A 24,200-nucleotide genomic window follows, 5' to 3' on the forward strand; every position below is an offset into this window, starting at 1 on the left:
TATCAACACCACTTGTCTTCTGAAGGACATATTTTTAAGAAATAAAAAGAGCATACAGTAATGTAAAGGAACTTTAAGACCATCTGTTTATATTTGGTTGTTCACATGATAGTTTACAAGCTTGATGTGCTTTGAGTAGATCTTTGCTTCAACCAGTAATGAAAGGTTTTGACATACCAATAGCTACAAAATCAACTTAAGCACAGTAATGTCTTGGCATTTGGTTCTAGTGCCCGGTATATATTTCTTGTTATTTATACTACATATTTAAAAGCCATATTAATTATAATTTGACAAATATCAGAATTAAAATATGTAGTGTTATTTAAACAAAATACTGGAGTACAAATACAGGTTTCAGTATTGAAAGTATGTGCTATATTTACTATTGTTTTTTGTAGTAAAAATAACTAAAATTTAAAAATTAAAACATTTTTATTCTCGTTAGCTGCTTAAAAACAAGTTACTGTGGACTCAAACTGTTTAACTTTTGGGTGCAAGAAATAGATATGGATTCTTGCTATGATTCATTACTTCTCATGGAGTATGTGTGTGTTTTCTTTACAGCAAAGCCACAAGAAGCTATCTGCTGAGTCCACCATGGAGAATCAAACCCCTGATTTTAGTGTTGTAAATCTGTAGGCTTACAGCTGTACTAGCAGGAGACTCTCATGGAGTCAAAACAGCTTCCATTAAATACAGTCCAGCAGTAAAATAATATAATTAAAAAAAGCAGATGTAAAATAGTTAACAATTTAAATCTTAAATATACTTAAACTGAAGATATGGTGATGAACAATGTAATCAAAGAACAGTATTATTCATTTTACTTCATATATTTGAACTTCTAATTTGACAGAATATGGATGAATTTGTTACAGTTGGTATTAGGACAGAAGAAAATACGGATTAAAATGTACAGTTTTTGTGAGAAAAAAAATTGATACTCATTTAGAAAGTGAAATATGAGAAGTTTAAGATGAAATAAATATTTTATTCATGGAAAGAAAATCTCATTGAGTCAGTAAAAACTTTATAAATTTACAAACATTTAGTAAAAATACATTATTAAAGCTTTTTTTTAATATATGGAACAGAATTACATTTGATGAACATACAATAAGTAAATTCAAATTTATATGTTTTTGGTCGTTTGTTGAATTTCACACATGACTACTTGAGAGTTATTTCACTAGTTGTACAAAGATACATTAAAGAGAAGTTGGCAAGTCAACACAATTAACTTTTGGGCTACAGTTTATATCATAACAACAGGACTGTTTGGAGCTATAGTATACATATTTTCACATGTCCAAATTGCATTAAAATTTGTAAAAAACAAAAACAGTAACTTACCAAATAATAAAAAAAATCATAAAACCTTCATGTTCTGAGCAAGTTTTTCTCTACATTACAATGTAAAATAATTACAGCTTCTTTTAACAAAAACCACATCATATTAAACATCATAATCAAAATTTTGAATGTAGGTTAAAAGTTCACAAATATTTTGCCTCACCTTCCCTTGTAGCCAACCATGGCCTTAATATGAAGATCAACAGGAACATACTTTGGTGGGAATAGAGGAATTCTTAGACTGGAGCTCAGCTGACTTTCCTTTGGGTGTCTGAAACCAAACAGAATAAGTGACCAAAACCTAAAGAAAGTGCAGAGTAAAACAGTTACCAGTACCTCTGAAATAACTAAAGAAAGTGCAGAGTAAAACAGTTACCAGTACCTCTGAAATACCTAAAGAAAGTGCAGAGTAAAACAGTTACCAGTACCTCTGAAATAACTAAAGAAAGTGCAGAGTAAAACAGTTACCAGTACCTCTGAAATACCTAAAGAAAGTGCAGAGTAAAACAGTTACCAGTACCTCTGAAATACCTAAAGAAAGTGCAGAGTAAAACAGTTACCAGTACCTCTGAAATAACTAAAGAAAGTGCAGAGTAAAACAGTTACCAGTACCTCTGAAATAACTAAAGAAAGTGCAGAGTAAAACAGTTACCAGTACCTCTGAAATAACTAAAGAAAGTGCAGAGTAAAACAGTTACCAGTACCTCTGAAATAACTAAAGAAAGTGCAGAGTAAAACAGTTACCAGTACCTCTGAAATAACTAAAGAAAGTGCAGAGTAAAACAGTTACCAGTACCTCTGAAATAACTGCACACGTGCCAACATGTTTAGTGTTTAATTGAAACTTGAATCATATTCAAAAATTAAATTAGGCTAATATATAACTGATACATAAACATTTTACTGAACTAGTTAACAAACATAAATGATCTAATCTCATTTAGTTCAATCTATTTGTAAAGTTGATAAAATTAATAGATATGTTAGAGGAACCATAAAACCAACATCATATATCTGCTTGTCTAGATATATAAAATTCAAATGTGTTACACGTGTTTTGATACAAACATTTGTAAATGTTCAGAGTAAAACTTATAAAAACATTTGAAATAATTCTTAGCTATGTCTTTTTCTTCTTGAGATATTTGTACAAAGCTAAACAAGTGCTATCTATGTATCTCAAGACGGCTGGTACAGATATTAAAACTTTTATTAAAATAAAGTAGAGAACAATGTTTCAACCTTCCTAGGGCATCTACAGGTTAACAAAGAGAGAATTTGCAACTGACCATTGCTGGGTACATGTCTTAGGGACAATAATGTAAAAATCAGCTGTCTTGAGGTACATTTTTACTTCAAATATGTTTCTCATCATTACAAAGCACTATCTGTGCTAGATGACCCTAATGTTGAACTAACAGACTAAGAGGGGATAGCTAATCAACAGCACCCAATATCAACAAATTTTAATTTAATAGTACTATTTGACTGCTATTCTTACAACACACCCAGGGACCCAAAATGTGGATCATACTTATTTCATTTATTTATTTGTTTTTGCAAAAGTTGGATATAAATAATGGATACTCTGACTAGTTCAAAGCCAGCTCATAAAAAAAATATCAACTGCTGCATACAAATGCCATATCTCAAGACTATCAGACAAAGAAATGTTGTAACATACTTCTTTGGTTTTATACGATTGTTTTATACATTTTTGCAGTTGTTTTTATGAAAATGTTAATTTTCAAAATGTTTGAGAACATCACCTGAGAAAGTAACAGCATATTTAAGTCACAAATGTAAAGAATAAAAATTAAATTCACTTTTCTACCATCACGTCCATCTCAAAACTGTCTCATTTTTCACTAACTTTTAGTAGCAGTTTTATTATGATATTTGTGAGATAATAAATAGTTAAATAAAACAATTGCTGCCTTTTATAAAGTAACAATGGTTTCCTTCAATAAGTAACTGAAAGTATGATTCTGTTAATAATTTTGGACTACATACAAGTGGAAATCTATATTTCATTGATTTTCCAACAAAACAAGTACATATTTTCAAACCAAATACTACATGACACAACAAGGCATAATACTTCTACAATATACAAGAAACAAATATTTTTTAAATTATGACACTTACATTACATGACACTCCCCATCAAATATGCCCTCTGCAAAAATCAACACTGATCTGATAATGGTGTTATTGGTGGTTTGGAGAGCAACTTCAACATGAGCCTATAAATGAGGCTACCATTTTTTATAAGTTCAAATAAATTTCGTGCTAAAGTTATTACACATGTTAACAAATTATGAAGAATTAACACTTTCTTGTTATTTCAATAGCACTTAGCAACAAAGAAATGCCTTTTACCTAAGTGTCACTTGATGTAAGCCTAAAGCCAAACTTTATAGATTTTGTGGAAAATATTGAACTACTAAAATATAGCTCAAATACATAGTTATTCTAAATATTTTGTCTAGAAACAGAACTGTATTTATAAGTGTTTAAACTGGATTTAATCAGTTCTGGAATGTAACTGTTTTAAGTTCGGCTCTGGGAGTGAATATTACATAAAAACACATTCTAAATTATCATTTTTTGTCAGTTTAAATGTATACTCGACACCCACAGTTACCTAACCCTAACCATACTTCATGCTTTACATTAATAGTTCCTCCCCAATGACTCCTTCTATTATAGCTATGTGTCTCAAGACATTAAAAAAATAAAGGACTGTGCTACTTACTGCAGTTTCTCCAGATCCCATATTAATAGCCAATCCTGTTTTAAGTTGAGTGTTGGCCTACACATAGACAAACCATTATTGAAGTTATGTCCATAAAACAGTGAACGTTATGTGTTAAATTTCAACCTATTTATTTAATACAAAGTAAGTATTTAGAAATGTAAATTCTTTCAAGAAATTTTAAACTAGAATCAGATTTTCTTGATGATACAATGAGTGACTAGTCTCTGCTGGGTTTAAGAAAACTTTCTTAGAATCACAAAAATCAATCAGTTTTGATAAAGACTACAGTTCTGACACATTTAATGTCCAGTGTTAGCAACAATGAAATTGTTAAATTTGTTTTTTGCATGAAAGAAAAATGACCTCTATTATTACAACATTATAATATGTTACAACACGTTATTATCTCACTAGCTGCTGGGAGCAGTGATATTATTCTTGATTTATATATCATAAAAAGACTTTTGTTTTTTAGATAGGGGCAAATGAGTTTTTAAGAACTTAACAGACTTGAAAGTAATGTGTGTAAGTAAGAGAAACATTTCTCTAAAAGAACAGATATTAAAGACAGGTATTAAACTAAGAATAACAACCCACATGAATTCTTTGAGAACGTAAGTTAATAAACAATTTTTTTTTAAGTTTTTTATACAGATTTATTAAAAACAAACTGATACACACATGTACAAAACTTATTAAACCTTAAATTTTTCAATAAATATCAAACCCAGTAAGCTATAAAAAATAAAAACATAAAATAATATTTAGTACTAGATTAAAAATTCTGTTACCTACTGAGCACTTATTATCAGTGCTTACTATGTTAATGTTCATTTTATTTTTCTAAATCTTCTTACTGTTTCTGTGTCAAGATTAAAGCTTAAATTATTTTTTCACTGGAATAATTTAATCTTAAACAATCTGAGTAGTTTCAACATGAGAAACAAAAAATGATACCTAAGTTAATTTGGAAAAAGCCAAAACAGTTTTCAATTTAAACACATGTATACACACTCAGTGTAAAATAATGAAGAGTTTTGTCATACTGGTCATTCTCTTGGTGGCTTATTCAAAAGAAGACAATAAAAGAACCACCTCTTACTGGAATAACACCATACTGGTCATTCTCTTGACTTGCTTTTATGGGTCCCCTGAGTCCAGCACTCCCAACACGGGCATTTTCTTCATAATTTCTTAACTCCAACAACAAGTTCTGAAATTTATAGAGAATGTAAATGAACTGTATAACTTCAAGGTGAAGCAAAAACTGGAATAAAGAAAGACTTCACTGATGTAAATGATACAGTAATATTAAATTAGCATATATACACATATTGTCTTCTAATACTCGAGACTGTGTGATTATTATCAAACATATTATACAACAAAGTTGCAAAAGTTTCAGTGAGTATTTGGTTAAAGATAACATGATAGCACAAATGGAAAATCAAATTATTTAACCAATACTAGGACATTATTTGAGGATTCCTAGTAGGTTATATAATGTTTGTGACATTTCTTTACAAAAATGAAGCTAACTGATAAACTGTGATATCTACCTTGGTGTATTTAAACTTTGTTTAAATGTCATTTGACATTTATGACAAATTCAATTTAGCTGAATTAAAAAATTCAGTTCCAGACCAGATAGACGACTCAGTATCATTTGTAATCAGCATGCACCCCCCAAAATTGTCAGAACAAATGTCAACAACTGTTGGTCTACGCATGGAGAGTCTGTCTGGTGATAAGCTACAGCAGACACATTCAAAGTCCCTGGGGAATACTAACAACCTCCCCCAGTTGAAAAGCAAAACAGTTTTTGTGAATCCAGGTATCTGGAGAACAAAGGAAAACCAAATAGAGTCAGGAAAGAGATTAAAGTAAAAGGGTCATATGAAACATGTTGTAGAGACAAAACTTCAAATACCTGAGATATAAACTCAGAAAAACTTGAAGAACCAGAGGGAATCACAGATAATGAAGAGAAGTCACAGCAAAACCTGAGGATAAAAACAGTCAAAATCATCATCAGTTTGGTTCGCCTTGAAAGACTCAGGAGGAAGTGGTGTAGAAAAAAAACACCCCCCCCCCATAGTTTTCCTGCACCCGTAACCAAAACAAATTGAATCAAACTCAGGAAACATACTTAAAGTGGTGACAGTAACTTTAAATTCATAATTGGCAAACACAATGAATTAATTTTTAAAAATATCAATGAAGTCCAAATCTAGTTAAAAGAAAAATAAATTGCAAAAAAACCTACATTGAGTAAACACTTGTGTAAACAAAAAAAGAATATCTAAATGATACAGCTGACTAAGTTTGAAGTAATATTTTGGTGGTGGTTTATAGAGGGAGTTATATATGTCCCATGATAGTAGTGCTTTCCTAGTGGTAAAGAATTGATTTTTAATGATTTTCACAACAGGTGTGTTTGAATTTTGGATTCCAAGAGAAGAAGAGTTAAAAGCTTGTGGTACGCATTCAATAAGAGTTCCCACAGCATAAAACAAGAAAAAAGTTAATCTTATGAATGGAGTGAGAGTACCGTATCAGAATTTAATACTTTGACAATCACAGCCAATTTCACCCTGAACATAACAACCTAAATACTGTACATGAAAAACCTGATGTGTGTCTTATAAGTGAAGCCTTAAACATTTTTCTTACATAAGACTTGCCTGTTTTTTCTGGCTTAGTTCTCTGATTGTATCCTGTTCAAAATTAGCATCCAAAATATGGTGTCTCAACTCAGCAGAAGTAGGCAAGTATCCTCGAACTACACAGATAAAAAATATCCAGTAAAAATAAGCTTCTATCTATTTCACAAACAATAATTTTTTAAAAAATAGGATATTTTATGTCCCACTAAATATTTATACATGCACTGAATAGTGGACTCAAATTTGCTAATGGTAGATGATGAAAAAATAACATGGCAAAACAATCAACACTTTCCATACTAATCACAGTGTCATATTTTACTCTCTCACTAATAGCTTTTCTTACTTGAGTAAAATAAATTTCAGAGAAATAATTTAAGATTCCTCAAAAAGTTCTCGAAAGTTATGATAGTGTCTGTTCTTAAAATATGGTAATATTTCCCAACAGAAAACTTTGTGTAGGTTTAAAACCACTCCAGACAGTAACAATAATTATCAGAGTTCTACCATATTATTTACTCTCACTATTATCCGAAATAATATAATTTCCTTTTATTGGTTTGTACCAGTACCAGCAAAAATGAAATGTTTATAAACAATAGCACAAAATATTTTACTGCTTTGTACCATTATTAATAAATATGAAATGTTTTATAAACGAAAGCTCACCTTCTCCATCAACAGCACAAAATATCAGTTCTTCCTCTCCAGTCATTCGATAATCACCTCTAAGGATTCCGGCGATACAGTGAGAAAAATTATCTTTGAACACAACTTCTCCAGTTTGTGCATTTCTAGCATCAATCTGAGCCAATAAAAAAAAGTCTTCATTTAAAGAATCAAAACCAAATGGAGTTTTAAAAAAATCAAGCAAACAGTAATAAAAGCATCAGTACACAAATTTATCAAATAACACTAATCAATGAATTATCTTGTTATTATAACAATATTATTAAGATTCTAATATTACTAGAGTACTTTGTATCTAATGAAGATTTATTATTATTACAGATTTTTACATCTAGAAATGAAAGAAGGTTAATTTGAAATAAGTTAATTTGAACAAAGTTAAACCACTTCTGAGGTAATAACTTTTCTAAATAAAGACATCTACACTTCAGCACTGCCAAACAAACAAATTGTAGTTTAGTGGTGGCACGTAGAGAGAGTCACATGCATTCTGTGACAGTAGTGTTCTCCTATTGGTGGAGAGGTTATGCATTATAATTTACATGAGAGATGTGTTGGATCTTTGGATTCCAACATACGGAGGGTTGAAGGCTTGTAGCATGCATTAAAAAATGTTTGCAAATAGAGGGCAGCACAAAATGAGAAAAGCTGATCTTGTGAGAAGGGAGGAAACTACCAAATCAGAATACGACATTAAAATCAATATACAAAGGAAACTGTACCTTTCCATTGCTCCAACCTGTAATAAGTTCAGGCACCCCATCTCCATCCAAGTCATAGTTACATATGCTGATAGCCTGGTTTTTAGACTAAAAAAAAGTTTAGAACAAATGAGTGAAGAATACATTTTAAAAAATTCCAACTACTATGAACTAAGTATAGAGTTGACCACATACTTTATAAAAAAACAATGTTATGCATTATTATAACCATTTATATATATTTTTAACATATCAAGTACTTTTAATAGCTTAAGCCAACAAAGACTTTAGTGCAGTGCTAAACTCTAAACATAAGCCTTCAGACATATAATGACCAACTTTGGAAGTGGACATAAAGAAAACACCTGCTTAAAAATGTACCTCATCTCCAAATATTAAGTATATTAGATCCTAAGATGACTCATTAATCCAGTTATTTATTATTGTTTATTTAAACATAAGTAAATGTGTCTGATGGGAAATAAGTGCAAGTTCTTAAGAGACACACTGAAGAATTATGTCCCACTCCTCACGGACACAATATAGCATCAAGATCAATTCTTGTCTTCTCATGGTGTTACAATCACTCTTACATATGTCTGAAGAAACCTATCAGATAATTGCCATGTTGGAATAAGCCAATAAGTTGTGGAACTTGAATTCACTAAAACATCTATTCATACTTGGTTATCAGACACCCTACAGTACAAAGAACTGAAGCAGCCAAAGGACAAGAAACACTGTACTGAGCTGCTTTTACTCAATGTTTCTACTTTATTTATCCTACCCCTGTGTATATGACTCTTATGTGTAACATTTATCCTACCCTTTTGTAGGATAAAATTTTCAGTCAAATAACATAATTAACATTCCATTACACAAATAACACATTTGATTTTGAAATCCATTGTTTTCTTTTGTATTAGTTTTATTGTTTTTTTTCTGGAGCAAAATAATACAAGTTGTTTGATATTTATATATTTTTCTGATCAACAACAACAAATGAATAAAAGTACCAGTTTGAAACTGAATACCATGTGCTGTGTTTGTTGTGATTACACTTCTATCAAATTCATTTATATGTTCAGAAATGATACGGTTGAAATAATGATTGGAAATATAACCTCAAGCTAGCAAGGGTAATGATAATCAAAATATAACCTTGAAAGTTTACACTCTAATCTTGCAAGATTAATGCAAAGTTTAAATACAGTAAAACCTGTCTAAGCTGGAAACTGCATTGGGCAGAAACCTATACAAGTCAGAAATATCAAAACTTTGCAGCATTATCTTAAGATTTCACTTATAAAGGCCCTCTCTATATGACAGAACCTGCATAATGCAGATGGAAAACTATCTTTCACCTACCTCATCTATCAACAAGTAGGGTTAAAACCTGAGTAAAGCAAAAAAAAATGTTTTTGATTAAATATTAATTTCTTATTTAATTAATAATTTCTTTAAATATTAATTTCTTATTTAATTAATAATTTCTTTAAATATTAATAAATTCTTGGACATTTTGTTACAGTAAGTATTGGTTAAATAAATTCTGTTCTTTTTTTTTCTGCTGTCTTTATTTTTGCAGTTAAATTAGATTAATAACTTGTAGAAATATATTTGTCTTTTAAGTGCAATAATTCTGCTTTTAAATAATTCTCACAAAAAAAAAATTCTTATCTTTCCTAATTTTAAAATTTAGGGAAATATTTACCAAATACCCTCATTTTTTTAAAAAGTTGTTTGTTATGACGATTCTAGTGAAATCCAAACTCTGATTGAGAAAATTGATACAGATGAGTCTGTGAACGCGGAAATTTTTGTGAAGCTTGACAAAAATGTTTTAACAGAAACTGATGAAATTGATTTAAAATCTATAATAGAATCACAAGATGGTAACAGTGTGAGAGATTCAAGAGATGAACAGAATGGAAAAGGTAGTGAGGAAACAGAAATTCCTACTTCATCACAAGTGTTAAGTTATATTAACACTATCAAATTGTATGCAAAAATGAAGGTGAAAAATGAACTTCATGAAAAGGCCATAGAATTGGCGTTCTCTTTTAACCACAAGAGAAAGCCCATTAGAAAAACAAAACAGTTGAAATTGTACACTTTCTTTAAATAAATTTGATTAAGATTTTGTGTACTTATGTATATTTTGAATGTCTATTTTTGTTAATATTCTAATAAATATGGTATAAACAGTATAATAACTTTATTCACAAATGTCTTACATCCCTTGAGTCAAGCATTCAAGCAAATATAACATTCCGCTCAAAAATTATATATAATTAAGGAAATGCATGTTCACTGTCTACAACAGAAAGTTTATTCGGTCCCATGCAATTCCAACTTAGACAGGATTTACTGTATAACCATAAATATTACAAATAACAATGAAGTATACATTCCAATTTTGCAATGTTAATCATGGGTGAAACATACTGTACAATCTAATAAAGTTAAATAAGGTAATATTAAAAAAAATATTGACTGATAAAAAGTTAATAGATATGGTTATTTTGATAAATAATGTTGACTGACAAAATGATTTCATTCAATATCTTTATTACAAGCTGATGTTTGATGTTATTAACACATTACATCATTGAATCATTTTACCTTAATTCTCCAAGCTCTATCACCCTGATGATATACTCCAACAGTCCCATTGGCCAGAGCATAACCAAAGTAATTTCCTAAAACAGGACATAAGCCAATCACAGATTCTGTTTCTGCCATTTCGGCTATGATTTCATCACCTCTGAAAGCTCGTATGTCAAAGTCCTCAGATCCAACTAAAAGCTTAAAAAACATTTCATCAAAATATTGCCCCAAAAAACCTTAAGTCAAATCTAGTTCTCAAAAATACAAAATGGAGCATTAATTTCTTCACTAACTAATTTGGTAAACACTACCTGTACTCTTGTTGAAAACAAAAGTAAATGGGCTTCAAAAGTAGCCATATATAATATGTGTACTTTTACTGGAACAACTTGAAACTTAACAATTAGAAGGCAACATTAAATAACATCTTAATGTTGTTTTTATTAATAAAATACCTGTTTAACCCAATACACACTGCAAGGTCAAAGTGCACATTATGACCTTTTACAGAACACTCAAAATCATTATCATTAGTGATAGAAAAAACAAGATATAAAATAGTTTTACAGAAACAAAATTTGATGTTTGTTTAAGAGGTTATAACAGTTATGTAATTGGAGTATGAAAAATTTAAGACAAAAAGAAATATTTTTATTCTTAGCTTGAAAATGAGCTTTCATTCTGATTAGATAAATTATCATTCATCATATAATTAAACAAATACCACAGTACTGTTGTACAAAACAGTAACAAATAAAATCATTAACAACTGTTCGATAAATACAATGCTTCTAAAAAATTCATTTTCAACCAACCCTATCATTGCCAGATATTATTTCAAAGCCTAACTTATAAACAAACTATAACTATTTTTGAATGAAAATCACCATGAATGGTATAAAGGTGATGTCTTTTCATGAAATATGTATAAGAAACTTACTTCATTTTGCCCATCTTCATTGAAATCACAAAGTGTCATTGAGCTAACATTATCTCCTGTTACCTGAAAGGAAGATATTTCTTTCATTATCCAACAAATACCACAATTTGTTTTGGCTTCGATAACTATATAAAAATAACTGTATACATTGCTATTTCAAATGTTAAACTATACTTCATTTCTTATCTTAAAGTTTCAGAAAATGTTCAAAAAGCATAGTTTCCATAACCTTAGTCACTTTAGAATATTTAAAAAAAACAACTACAGTCTGTTTAATCACATCTAGCAGTATACTTCAAGCATATGTTTTTAATGTTTGCATACTAATCTACAGACTTGAATCAATATTTTACCACACATAAACAAACTGGAATATATAACTCAGGAATAGTCATAAGGACTTTCCCAAATAATCTGTACTTTAACAAAGTAACATGAGAAACTAAATACACAAGTTATTTTACAGAAAAATACTTCATGACATTTTCAGGTTATTTTGATTTTAGTGCTAAATAAATATAGCATAATGAAATTTCAATATTCCTCAATGCTAAAATTTCATTCTGAGTAGCAAATAACATAGAATATTGTTTCTATTACTGAAATTCACACAAATAAGCAAGTAGGAAAAAAAAATGTCACTTATCAGATTTCCATAGACAAAATACAGTCACTTTTCAACAAAGCTAAAGCTTAAAGGAAAAATAACTTAGAAACAAAGTGAAATATTTTTAGGTAGTTTTTTTTTAATTATTCAAATTTAAGAAAAACCTGTCATTTCTCAAAATGACTGATTAAACTTCTCTTTTAATTTCAACAAATGACTTACAGTCCAGAATGAGTCATTGCCTTCACTATCAAAACCTTGAATGGAACAGTTACCTCCCACTATAGCCAAGGGTTTGTTTACCCCACAAATCCTTCCAACAACAATACAGTTAGCTCCATCAGCAACCTGTAACAGTGTATCCAAAATGTACTTAACTGTCTGGTTTACAATCCTGTGAAGTATAAAAGAATCTATAGAGAGGAATCTACAATTTAACTGATATTGTCTTCATTAAATAATATATTACATTATTACATTTTGAAAAACTTGCACATAATTAAACATTTACACAAACTGTGGATTTTATTACTACCATTTAATCTTAATTAAATAAAATGAACTAAGACTGCAATGGACTATTAGAATCACATTTTAAATTAAAGATAATTAACTAACTATTAAAACCTTAACACTACAAGTAAAAATATTTTTCATTTCTACATTATCAATTCACTAAATCTAAAATAACTGTATTAAATACAAGTGACACAATTATACTGTGATGAAAAATTGAACCTACAATTAGAGAAACTTTTCTGTAAAGAACATACTAAACAAAAACGAATAAAACTGTTGAATATTTTTGTTACTACTTCACCTGAAGAGACCTTCTGTACCTAGTAAACATCTTTTAATACAACCTAACATTAGTTCATTCACACTTAATTGTTAACATACTTTGTTACTACTTCACATGAAGAGAGAGTAAACATCTTTTAATACAACCTAACATTAGTTCATTCACACTTAATTGTTAACATACTTTGTTACTACTTCACATGAAGAGACCTTCTGTACCTAGTAAACATCTTTTAATACAACCTAACATTAGTTCATTCACACTTAATTGTTAACATACTTTGTTACTACTTCACATGAAGAGACCTTCTGTACCTAGTAAACATCTTTTAATACAACCTAACATTAGTTCATTCACACTTAATTGTTAACATACTTTGTTACTACTTCACATGAAGAGACCTTCTGTAACTGGTAAACATCTTTTAATAGTCTAACATTAGTTCATTCACACTTAATAATTGTTAACATACTTCTGAAGGGAAAATCTGTTAAATATGATAGAAATTACTTATGATTCATAAGAGTTTAAATTAAAAGCTAGCAAATTAAAAAAAAAAAAAAAATGATTCTTCCAAATACCTTTCTTGGAATGAGAAAATCCCCAAGAAAAAGTTTGTAATTTTCACTGAAAATTGTGCATTTTAAGGTATTTGGGTTTTTTGTGCTTTATAAATACATTTTATGCATATGTTAATCACACTCACTGCCTACACCTACACAGTTACTTTGTTTATTTTTTAGTTTCATGCAAAGCTACTCAAGGGCTATCTGTGCTAGCCGTCCCTAATTTAGCAGTGCAAGACCAGAGGGGAAGTAGCTAGTCTTCACCACCCACCACCAACTCTTGGGCTACAATTTTATCAATGAATAGTGGGATTAACCGTCACATTGTAATGCCACCATGGGCGAGCATGTTTCATGTGACAGGGAGTCAAATGCCTTAATCCACCTGGCCATGCCGGGCTTCAGTTACTTAATTAACCTGAAGATGGCCGAGGAAGGTCAAAACATTGTTCTCTGCTTTGTTCATAAAAGTGTTAATAACTGAACCAGCCATTCTGAGATACATTTTTATTTCAAGTGGGTTTCTCATCATCAAGAATTATTTACTTAGTGCACTGCATACACACAAACATTTGAGCCTAAAGTGGCTAACTGAACTATACAACTTCATCCTGTTCTTGAATAAAATCACTCAAGTTGATTAACATGCATTGGACAACAACTAATCTAACATCAGTATTTAACGATATTGTTCTACACCTTTTTATATTCAGTTAATGAGTCCATACAGGGTTAGGCTTCACTGTTTTTCATGATGACTCTGGCAACCTGAAGATGACCTGAGGAGGTCAAACATTGTTCTCAGCTTTATTTTTGTAAAAGTGTTAATACCCAACCAACCGTCCAGACAAACAACTTCACTGTTTTATTTGATTTCTTCACTTTCTCTTGAACTAACACTAAATTACCAATATATATAGTTTTTAATTCAAGTATTTCTCACAAGTTAGAATGCACCTACCTCTCTATAAAATAGGTCAGAGTTGTTTTCAACATCATAGGCTAATAAATTTGTAGGGGTTCCTACAAATAAGACCTCTTCTATGGACCCTGGTTTTAAAATACCAGAAGCAACAGAAGACACTGTTTGATTGATATTAAGCAAGCTAATATCATCAGATTTACGACTTCCTGCTGACCAACGCCCTCCTGACCTAACAGATCTTGTATGTGGGTTGTGGACAAATATCTAGTGACCACAAAAAATAACCAATTACAGCAGTATCCTAAGAAATTTACAATCTTAAAAAAATAAAACACAAAACTCAATTTCATTAATTCACTAATGTGACAGAAAGAAAGACATATGTCATCCTTGTGATATATTTCTACAGTTCTGAGAAAAAAGCTGTTACTACTTCACTGAGACTTACTGGATACAGTTATACAGAAAAAGTTTCTCAAATATCACTAGTGACTTTGACTTCTAAAACAAGGTAATAACTTTTGTGTTTGTTTTACAAATACATTGTTAAACAATTTTGGCAAATGAATTTTTTTACATCTATCTAAAATATACAAAAAGATTCCCATTTCTTCAAAACTTCTTGTATTTTCTACACTGTAAAGATTGAATGAATAAATATCTACAATAAGATGGATTTCCTTATGATTAGGAAATGACTACAATCACATAATTAAAAAAACTACTACAGTATACATCTATTAATTAATCATAACCTTATTATATTGTTGAGAAAGGCAACACAGAATGGAAAGATTTTTTCAGAGCAGTAAACAACTGTTCAGATGCTCATACGATGTAGGAACACGTCTTCTAACAACCTGTATTACTCGTTACCAAGTCGATTCTTATTTTTGCTTTAAGTATGTGAATTGTTCTGATTGGAAGTATATACTGACTTTCTCATGTATCAGCTTCCAGTTTCTTTTTAAGTCTGAAAAGCACAGAACTAAAATGATATCAAAATGAAAGTTTTAAGATGGCTTGACTAACTGTCTCAAAACTTTTTATTTTTTTGAAAATGGGTTCCTTTTTATCAAAAAGATACTGAAAGCTTGAAAAAAGGAGTTTAAAAAAACTGCCAGTGGAAGCACACTTGGATAAATTTAGAATAACATTAAATCCTGGACTTTCATGTGCATCTCATGTCAAAAATTAAATATTTTCAAGACAAGTCATCCTAAAGTGGGGTGTTTGAACTCAAGAAAAATATTATCTTAAAGTTTTCAAATCATAAAAAAAATTACTTAGTAAACTAATTAGCATCTTTTTTGCAACTGCAAGAAAGCCAGCAGAGATGTCACATACAGTAAAGAACGACAAGTGGGTGGTGGAATTCTCCCAAAACATTCTGTTCTGGTTTTCATAAAATATATAAAAACCATCAACTCAAGATAAATACAGCTTGACATATTTATCAAGAGATTATTTTTTAAAACTCCTGACAGTTGTGAGGAATTTGCCAAACAGTTAAAGTATTCAAAAACTCTTCAAGTTTTATGTTGCACAAACACTTCCTACAGACTCCCAGAATTCCAAAACAAACAAATTTTTGTTACTTTTTTACCAATAAAAGTCTGATGATAGACTCAAAATCAGCTGCATTCTAGTCAAGAAAAGCAACACTTCTCATGGTAAAAAACATTAACAATCGTCAAACGTTACCGAACTCATTGCTGTCTTCATGATTCAGTCTAAGATAAATTTTCAATAGCACAAAGTTATTGGAAATGGATTACTGTGAAAACAGTTAATAGCACTCATGTGAACAATACAGAATCTAATTGAAAGTGTATAAATAAAAATATACAAATTTCAGTGTTTATGACAGTATTTGCTTAATACCATTAGAAAGCATTGTGGAAAGAAAACAGAAGTAAGGAATGGATGAAACATCTTGTGTAAATCTTAACATTCTGCAAAATTATTAAATCAGCACATAATCCACTCACAAGCCTGGTGAGTGCCAAACACAACAGGCAGTCTTCCAGGTTTGCCTCCTTCTACATATGTGTGTGTGTGTGTATGAGGATGACTTCATCACAAAACAATTGAGAACCACTGTACTAGATGACTAGTCTCTCTGACAAGCAAGTTTTGAGGTTCTCATAAAATACAATAAATAAATATATAACAGTTAAACAAAAACTTCCGCTGCATCCATGACAGCACCAGTTAACAGTGAAATTTAATAAAAAATAACAGAGGTATGGGAAAGAGGTTTGTTCCTCCCCTCCAATACAACAGTTTGAGGAAGTGGTTGAGTCATGCCCCCCCAAATATTCTAAAAAGCCACTTACAACTCACCAGTTTATTACTTTAAACTAAGCTCTTCCTTCTTTTGCTCTCTTACATTCCAAATAATTCTGCTTTAGAAGCTTTACTTCAACTAAGGTATGTCACTTTAAAATCTCTACACCGAGGAAAAAGTTCACATCATTTGGACACCCCACCCCCAGTCTTTAGTCCTTGCAACCCTCCTGCATTAATTGAAATAAAAAATTAGTTGAAAAGTTTTGTTTGGTTTCAACTGTCATTCAGACACTAGTAATTCATTCTTGGGAATCAAATATTCATTACCTTAAGGAAAGAATTATTTATGCACAAAGAGTAACTCTTCAAACAAATACAACTAAGCTATAAACTGTCTACATGGACCTTTTTATAACAGTTTCAGTACGTACATATAATTCTTTAAAATAACAGTTCCTTAAAAGATAATTTTTACAAAATAATATATATTTCTTAGAGTCTAAAAATAACATTATCGTTAATGTTTTACTTCACAAAAGTTTAATTCAAATATTTATTGTTAAAGTTAATTAACAGTTTCACTGCAGGCTTGGTATAATATACACAAGTTTATCTACACAGTTGCACATGTTAAGTATTTGCACTATAACATTTGATACAACACGTGTATCTTCACAAAATCTGGCAGACTTAATAAAGATTACAAGTATTTTGTATATAGAAAATCAGGTTTTTTAATGAAACATTTTCTTAAAGATTTGTTTGTGAAAACAGCCTGTTTTGTTACTAGTCTGAGTGCAAAGTGATTTCATGTTATGATTGAAAAACTATTCTTCATGCCCAAAATCTCAAATATTATTTATGTAATCTCTAGAATGTCTTAAATACATTTCAAATGTTTGTTTTAGTAGGTATTTATATTTCATGCTGTTTTCTATACTCCATGTGGGGGTCTGTCATTTGACCAACCTCGTAACCATCATAAAAAAATGATAAAATTAATATAAATCATGCTTCTTTCATGCTAAGATGACTACATGTTATAATATGAAAATACAGATGTTTAAGTACTTTAAGTCTCATGACACTCTGTATTTACAAACATATTTATTATTACATTTACCTTCCAGTCACATCTAACTAACATTACATAACTTGTATGGACATGGTGTATGTGCACTCAAGTTACATATCCAGTAATATAAAACTGATCTGTAGTCTTCCCTGTCTTGGCTGTGTTTTAGTGGACAAGTGTTTTCTAATGTCTAGTCACATTTCAATTATTATACATTTTATATATATGTATATACAGATTGCTGTTTAGAAATAAATAATCAGTTATTTTTCTTAAATATAGAACAGTAAATCATGAAGTGAAGCAAAAAATTATCTCTTCATACTATGACCTTTGTACTCAGTTGCTGCTGGACATAGGCTGCTAATCCTTTTAAAATTTTGCAAATGGAGTATATCAAATCATTTATTTTAAGGTTTTATACATACAGTTGAATAATCAAAAAATTATAAATAACTACACTGATATCACAGAATTCTACTATAATTTATTAAGCTTAGTTATACATATATATTTAGATTAAAAAATATAAAACTTTGAGCAGGCTAAAGAAACAACCTACCTTCTTGAAAATTTGAATAAAAAGAACATGATAGCCTTTTCATAGATTAAAATGGCTAAGAAAACTACTCTTGGAACATTCTAAGTTGTTGATTGGTTATTAACATTTCATGTATTGTAGTAATAAGAGTATATAATGGACTGTTTCAAAAAATGGAAAGAGTTGAACAGGGCCACCATGTTTGATTCAGTACATACGTCATATCTTAACAAAATGAAAAGATATGAGGTTCTTATTTTATTTCTACCTTGATAATATTAGTAATTTTAGTTCCTAATTTGTACAAAACTATAGACTTAGTATTTTGATATCACAAACATTTAATTTTAAACAGTGCTGCATTCAACACACCACAAGTCACTAAAATCTATATTTGTATGTTCTTTTAATATTTATTTTAAAATTAATAAATTAATTCATATATAATATTAAAGTGTAAATTATGGTCTACAGTTTGATTCCAAACTTACTGACATAAATTCATAAAATAGTAGTTCAATAATATATTGAATGCAAGTCAACAAATGTGATGGCATGGCCTTTGAACCCTGACTCATTGCAAAAGGGTTAATACAGCTCTCTAATAAAGTTTACTGTTCAGGGAGTACAACTGTATTATCTTTTAATATTCATGTCTAATTTACTTAGCATAAACAAATATTATCTTTTAATATTCATGTCTAATTTACTTAGCATAAACAAATATTATCTTTTAATATTCATGTCTAATTTACTTAGCATAAACAAATATTATCTTTTAATATTCATGTCTTATTTACTTAGCATAAACAAATATTTAAATAATAAGGGTAGACATGCATGCAATGTCAATCTAGAAAATAACATAGGAAAAAAATCCAAATTGGTTCCCATCATTCCCAGAGAACTTAACAACTAGTTAGTTACTTTATCAGCTGCTGTGGCTGCAGTGAGACATGGATGGCTGCCATCGAACTTTCCCAGAGTCACTCTATGAGGAAGGATCTTATGGTTCAGATTTAATGTGAAAACTGGCATCAACATGATAAATGTTCCTGAAAATAAAACAGATTAATATTAGTTATAGATACATTATAAGTTCTACTACTTTAACAAAACCATCTTGAGTATAACAATGCACATAGTAGCAGAAGACTCTACAGTTCTGTTAAAAAAATAAATCTTAGTTGAAGATTACCCTTACCCTGCCAGAGTTTATACTTGTGTTCACTTAACCTACTATTCCTCTTATAAGTACAGAGAAAAATATGACACATCGACACTAACAATTCCCTTTACAATCTTAAAGGACTCAATCAGGTCCATTTCAAATTTTCTTTTTTCAATAGAAAACAATTGAAGAAATCTTAACTTGGTGTGATATGACTAACTTTCTTTCCCAGTGACTCTGTTCTGAACTCTTTCATGGTTCTTCCTGAAGTAAGGATCCCAAGACTAAACACAATACTCCAAATGTGGCCTAATCAATGACTTATATGAACATTATAACCTCTTCAAACTGACATTCAATATTTCTGTGAATTCAACCTTAAGTCTAATTTGTCTTAACAACAGCACACTGTTTGGATTGTTTAAGAAACTGATGAACCAAAGCACCAGGATCCTTTTCTTTCATAACATCATTAAAATTATTTCTACCATATTTATACCTATAATTCAAGTTACAATAACCCATCTGCATTTATTATAACCAAAGACCATCTATAATTTATTGACCCAACTGACCAAATACTCTAAGCCCTTTTGTATAGCAACATCTTCCTCACATCCAAGACCATCCTTCCAACAGAAAATGTAAACACTTTATTGATTATTCCTTCATCTATACAACTGATATAAATTTTAAAAAAAAAAACAAAGATCCTAACCCTAAGGTATCCAACCTCTAATATTAATCCAATTTGACTGAAGTTAATTTGTGACAATCATCTATTGTCTGTCATCCAGCCACTTCTCAATCCCATGAAATAACGTACCTTTCACACCTGTAGAAACAATTTTTTTAACATGCCTTTTATGCAGAATCTTGTGAAGTACCCTCTAAAAATCCAGTTACATCAAATCCACACCTTTACTCTTATCTACATAAACAGCAATTTATTTGAAGAATGTCAAAAGGTTAGTTAGGCAAGGTTTTTCCTGAGCAAATCCATGTTAACTACCCAACAAAATTTCAAGCTTTGTGAAATGTGATGACTCGATTTTGGACAAGCAATGAAACAGATGATGCACATTTAGAGATTGAAAATAAGTGAACTGTATGAGAATGATTACTCCCAAGCACTGGTTTGTGGGAAGTTTTGGAAAGAACCATCTACTGAATGGTTTCATTAGTCTTTTGTTTCTACTTATAATAAAGTCTCATAGTGTTTGTTTGTTTTCAAATTTCGGGCAAAGCTACACGAAGGCTATCTATGCTAGCAGTCCCTAATTTAGCAGTGTAAGACTAGAGGGAAGTTAACTAGTTATCACCACCCACCGCCAATTCTTGGGCTACTCTTGTACCAACGAATAGTGGGATTGACCTTCACATTATAACACCCCCACAGCTGAAAGAGCGAGTATGTCTGGCGCAACATGGATTCGAACCTGCGGCCCTCAGATTATGAGTTGAACGCCATGCCAGGCCATGTTATACTGACAAGGCTATATTAATAAATTAGTAAAATCTGCTAATAGCACTAAACTCTCGAGTATTTATAACCACACAAAAGATGTGAAAGTAGGGCTAAAGAAACAGTTTACTAAAACATTTAACCAATAAACAAAGATTTCCCTCATAAATAAAACAACAATAGATATTCAAATAACTAATAGTCCTTGTCAATTACAGTGATCTAATAAATCTGGGATAATCATACCCAGTTTCATACACACCATAATACTTGTTAATACATCATTGTTCCTTGGAGAAAAGAATATTTCTGAAGCTTTTATCTTATTTTATTTCTCCATTTTTAAATACAGGTGGAAACTTGCTGTATTTTAGATTAATTTACAAAATAAGTAAAGTATACAAGATACCTTTATAACACATTGGCACCATATTTGTTGGCACTACCACTGTTCTCTAACACTTTAGACATAACAGAAGAATTAATTTACAAAGCTCCAGGTCCCATACATACTGTTTTAAATCAAAATATGTATGTGTGTGTGTATAGCTTATACAATGTATATTTCATATAATAAATCTGAAAAAGTGTCAGTTACTTATTATGAAACAAAACATTTGTTTCTTACCCCCAGACATTACCAGGAAATAATTACATGTAAGAATTCAGGGTCTGCACCCAGATTTTGTTGAGTTTGCAGATCTTGTTAAGGTATAGCAGAATGGCTTTAATCAATTAGTTAGATAGAGATATATGTGGTAAATATAGGGTAATGTATTTGGGTTCCCATAATCTGGATCACGTTTTGTAAAAATGAAAAACCACTCACAGCATGGAAAGGATCTTGGTATAATGGTGGATATGTCATTAAGTCATTGAGGCAGTAAACTGTTGCTAGTAGTAAAGCAAATTGTATTTTTGAATGCTTTTAGAGATATACTAACTTCAAATCAAAAAGAGATAATGGATAGGATAAAGACTTCTGATTTATATATGCTGTACTCTGAAGACACAAACATGAGACTTGCAGAGGACAAGCTAAATTAAATTTGTAGTTTCTATGAGACGGTGACTAATGGAAATAGTTTTCATCCCCAATACTTTACAAAAATTTATGGGAAGAAACTGATTTACTCAAAAATATAAAAAGGTGTTTAAATTTTTACATTTCTCAAAAGTGAACTCACAAGTAAGGACACCCTTAAAGGACCAAGAGGTCTCTTGTAGTTCATGTTATTACTTTCAATCTTTCAAATAATTAATTATATTTTAATGAGATAAAAGCAAATTTATAAACCATGTATTTTAAGTTTGAGGAACATTTCTTATTCAAAACTAATACATTTTTAATTTGGAAATCATACTGTTTGTAAAAGGAAAAAATCCTAATATTCACACATAAACTAGTAATAAAGGATATACATATATACGAGTTTTTCTGTATATGTATAAACAAAAATCCACATCCACATCAAACAACGTGAAAACGAAAAATTTTGAAGATAATATTCATACTGTTACAAACTTTTTAAGAAATACAGTTTTCCAAACACGTTTTAATTATTACTTGTAATGTGTATAAAACATGACATTCATATATTTTCTAATTCTGTGACATTTATAATTTTATATTTAATTGCAAAATACAATACCATTACTACACACATACGCCGTACAAATGAGTTTAAATAACTATAGTTTGAACGCAGTAAAATTAACAACAATTCGGGTATACAAATAAATTATTTACAATTAGAAAATATAACTTGGCTGGAAAGACATTGACAGTATAATCAAGGATTATATATCGATAAATATGTTTGCCAGCGCACTGTTAGGCCTAGTTAACTTTATATTCTACTTAAGAAAAATATTAAAATTTAAAAATTATTATAAGCTGCAGAAAGTCATTATTTAACTAACATCACATTATGCATTCTCACCTAAGTTATTACGTAATTTTTGTTGTTTTTTAAATTAATATTATAGTTTTTCTACTTAGGTGTAACTAATTTTTATAACAATTTAAGGTATACTAGTAATGTCCAATCTCAATAGAGGACGCTTTCAACTTATAACTTTTAGTTATATTGTTTTGTTTGTCCAGCGCAAATCAATGATTCGCCTGTCGCTGATTTGAAATAAAAATGTATCTCAGAACGGCTGGTCAAAACGTTGTTCTCTGCTTATCAATAAAAGTGTTTAATACCCATGCCAGCCATTCTGAGATACATTTTTATTTCAAATTGGTGTTATAAGAGTTACAATGAAATCTCACTGTTCAGTCTGCTAAGAGTAGCTCAGGAGATGGCAGTAGTGCTGTTGACTCGTTGCTTTTCCTCTAGTCTAGTCTATGACACCAATATAACGCACTCCTGGCGCAAATATAAATCGGTTAACTTCACACCATCGTTTTGTTTTTATTTATTCCCGAATACCATTATTTGCTGCTCTTCAGTTTATACATCCATTATTATATGTTGTACAAGTTTAGATTTCTTATTACATGGCAACAGACTATACTTATCAAAATAATTACGAAGTTAAGAAAAACGAACTTTTGCTAAAATTAGGCTGACTGATGATAAGAGGGTCCTAAGTACGGCTGTGGGCATATTATAAAAATGAAAGATAATTTCATTTTTTTTATTTCCTATAAAGTTTTTCTTTGTTTTCTCTTAATTTTCTGTGTTGCTCTTCCTGATTTTTTTTTTTTTAATTTTCCATCTTGTTCCTCTAGTTTTAAGTCTCTTTCTTCTTGGGAATATTTTAATTTCATGGTTCTTAATTCTAGATCAGTGGTTCTCAACTTTTTCTGACTTGCGGCACACTACGACAATCTGAAAATTTTCGCGGCACACCTGAAAAGCCTTAACGATTTTTTTAGTTACACATTATACGGCAAACGTTAAAAACCTTAGAACGAAAATCACGGCCAGAGCAAGAGATATTAATGTCATTGTGCATCACGTTTAGATACACGTAACAAAAAAGAGTCAACTTAAAAAGCCTTAGAACCACCAAAGCATGCG

General features: G+C 30.3%; 1 protein-coding gene across 3 annotated transcripts in view; it reads right to left on the bottom strand.

The window, feature by feature from the left end:
- LOC143243833 (BBSome complex member BBS2-like) overlaps nt 1–24,200 on the bottom strand; it is a 42,502-nt gene that overhangs the window by 12,095 nt on the left and 6,207 nt on the right. Inside the window, exons 1-13 of one of the 3 annotated variants that reach the window (XM_076487520.1) lie at nt 23,112–23,223; nt 19,460–19,587; nt 14,661–14,888; nt 12,554–12,679; nt 11,725–11,787; nt 10,800–10,982; nt 8,196–8,282; nt 7,453–7,588; nt 6,802–6,899; nt 5,220–5,330; nt 4,115–4,171; nt 3,505–3,602; nt 1,520–1,627 (exon numbers count right to left, since the gene is read on the bottom strand). In XM_076487520.1, coding sequence (XP_076343635.1) covers nt 1,520–1,627; nt 3,505–3,602; nt 4,115–4,171; nt 5,220–5,330; nt 6,802–6,899; nt 7,453–7,588; nt 8,196–8,282; nt 10,800–10,982; nt 11,725–11,787; nt 12,554–12,679; nt 14,661–14,888; nt 19,460–19,576 — 1,412 coding nt within the window. In that variant the 5' untranslated portion in view covers nt 19,577–19,587; nt 23,112–23,223. Of the gene's footprint in view, nt 1–1,519; nt 1,628–3,504; nt 3,603–4,114; nt 4,172–5,219; nt 5,331–6,801; nt 6,900–7,452; nt 7,589–8,195; nt 8,283–10,799; nt 10,983–11,724; nt 11,788–12,553; nt 12,726–14,660; nt 14,889–19,459; nt 19,588–23,111; nt 23,224–24,200 lie in introns of those variants that run through there. The other 2 variants (XM_076487522.1, XM_076487521.1) reach the window with 2 other exon arrangements.

This window comes from Tachypleus tridentatus, chromosome 2, assembly GCF_004210375.1.
Source record: "Tachypleus tridentatus isolate NWPU-2018 chromosome 2, ASM421037v1, whole genome shotgun sequence".
Classification (NCBI taxonomy): Eukaryota; Metazoa; Arthropoda; class Merostomata; order Xiphosura; family Limulidae; genus Tachypleus; species Tachypleus tridentatus.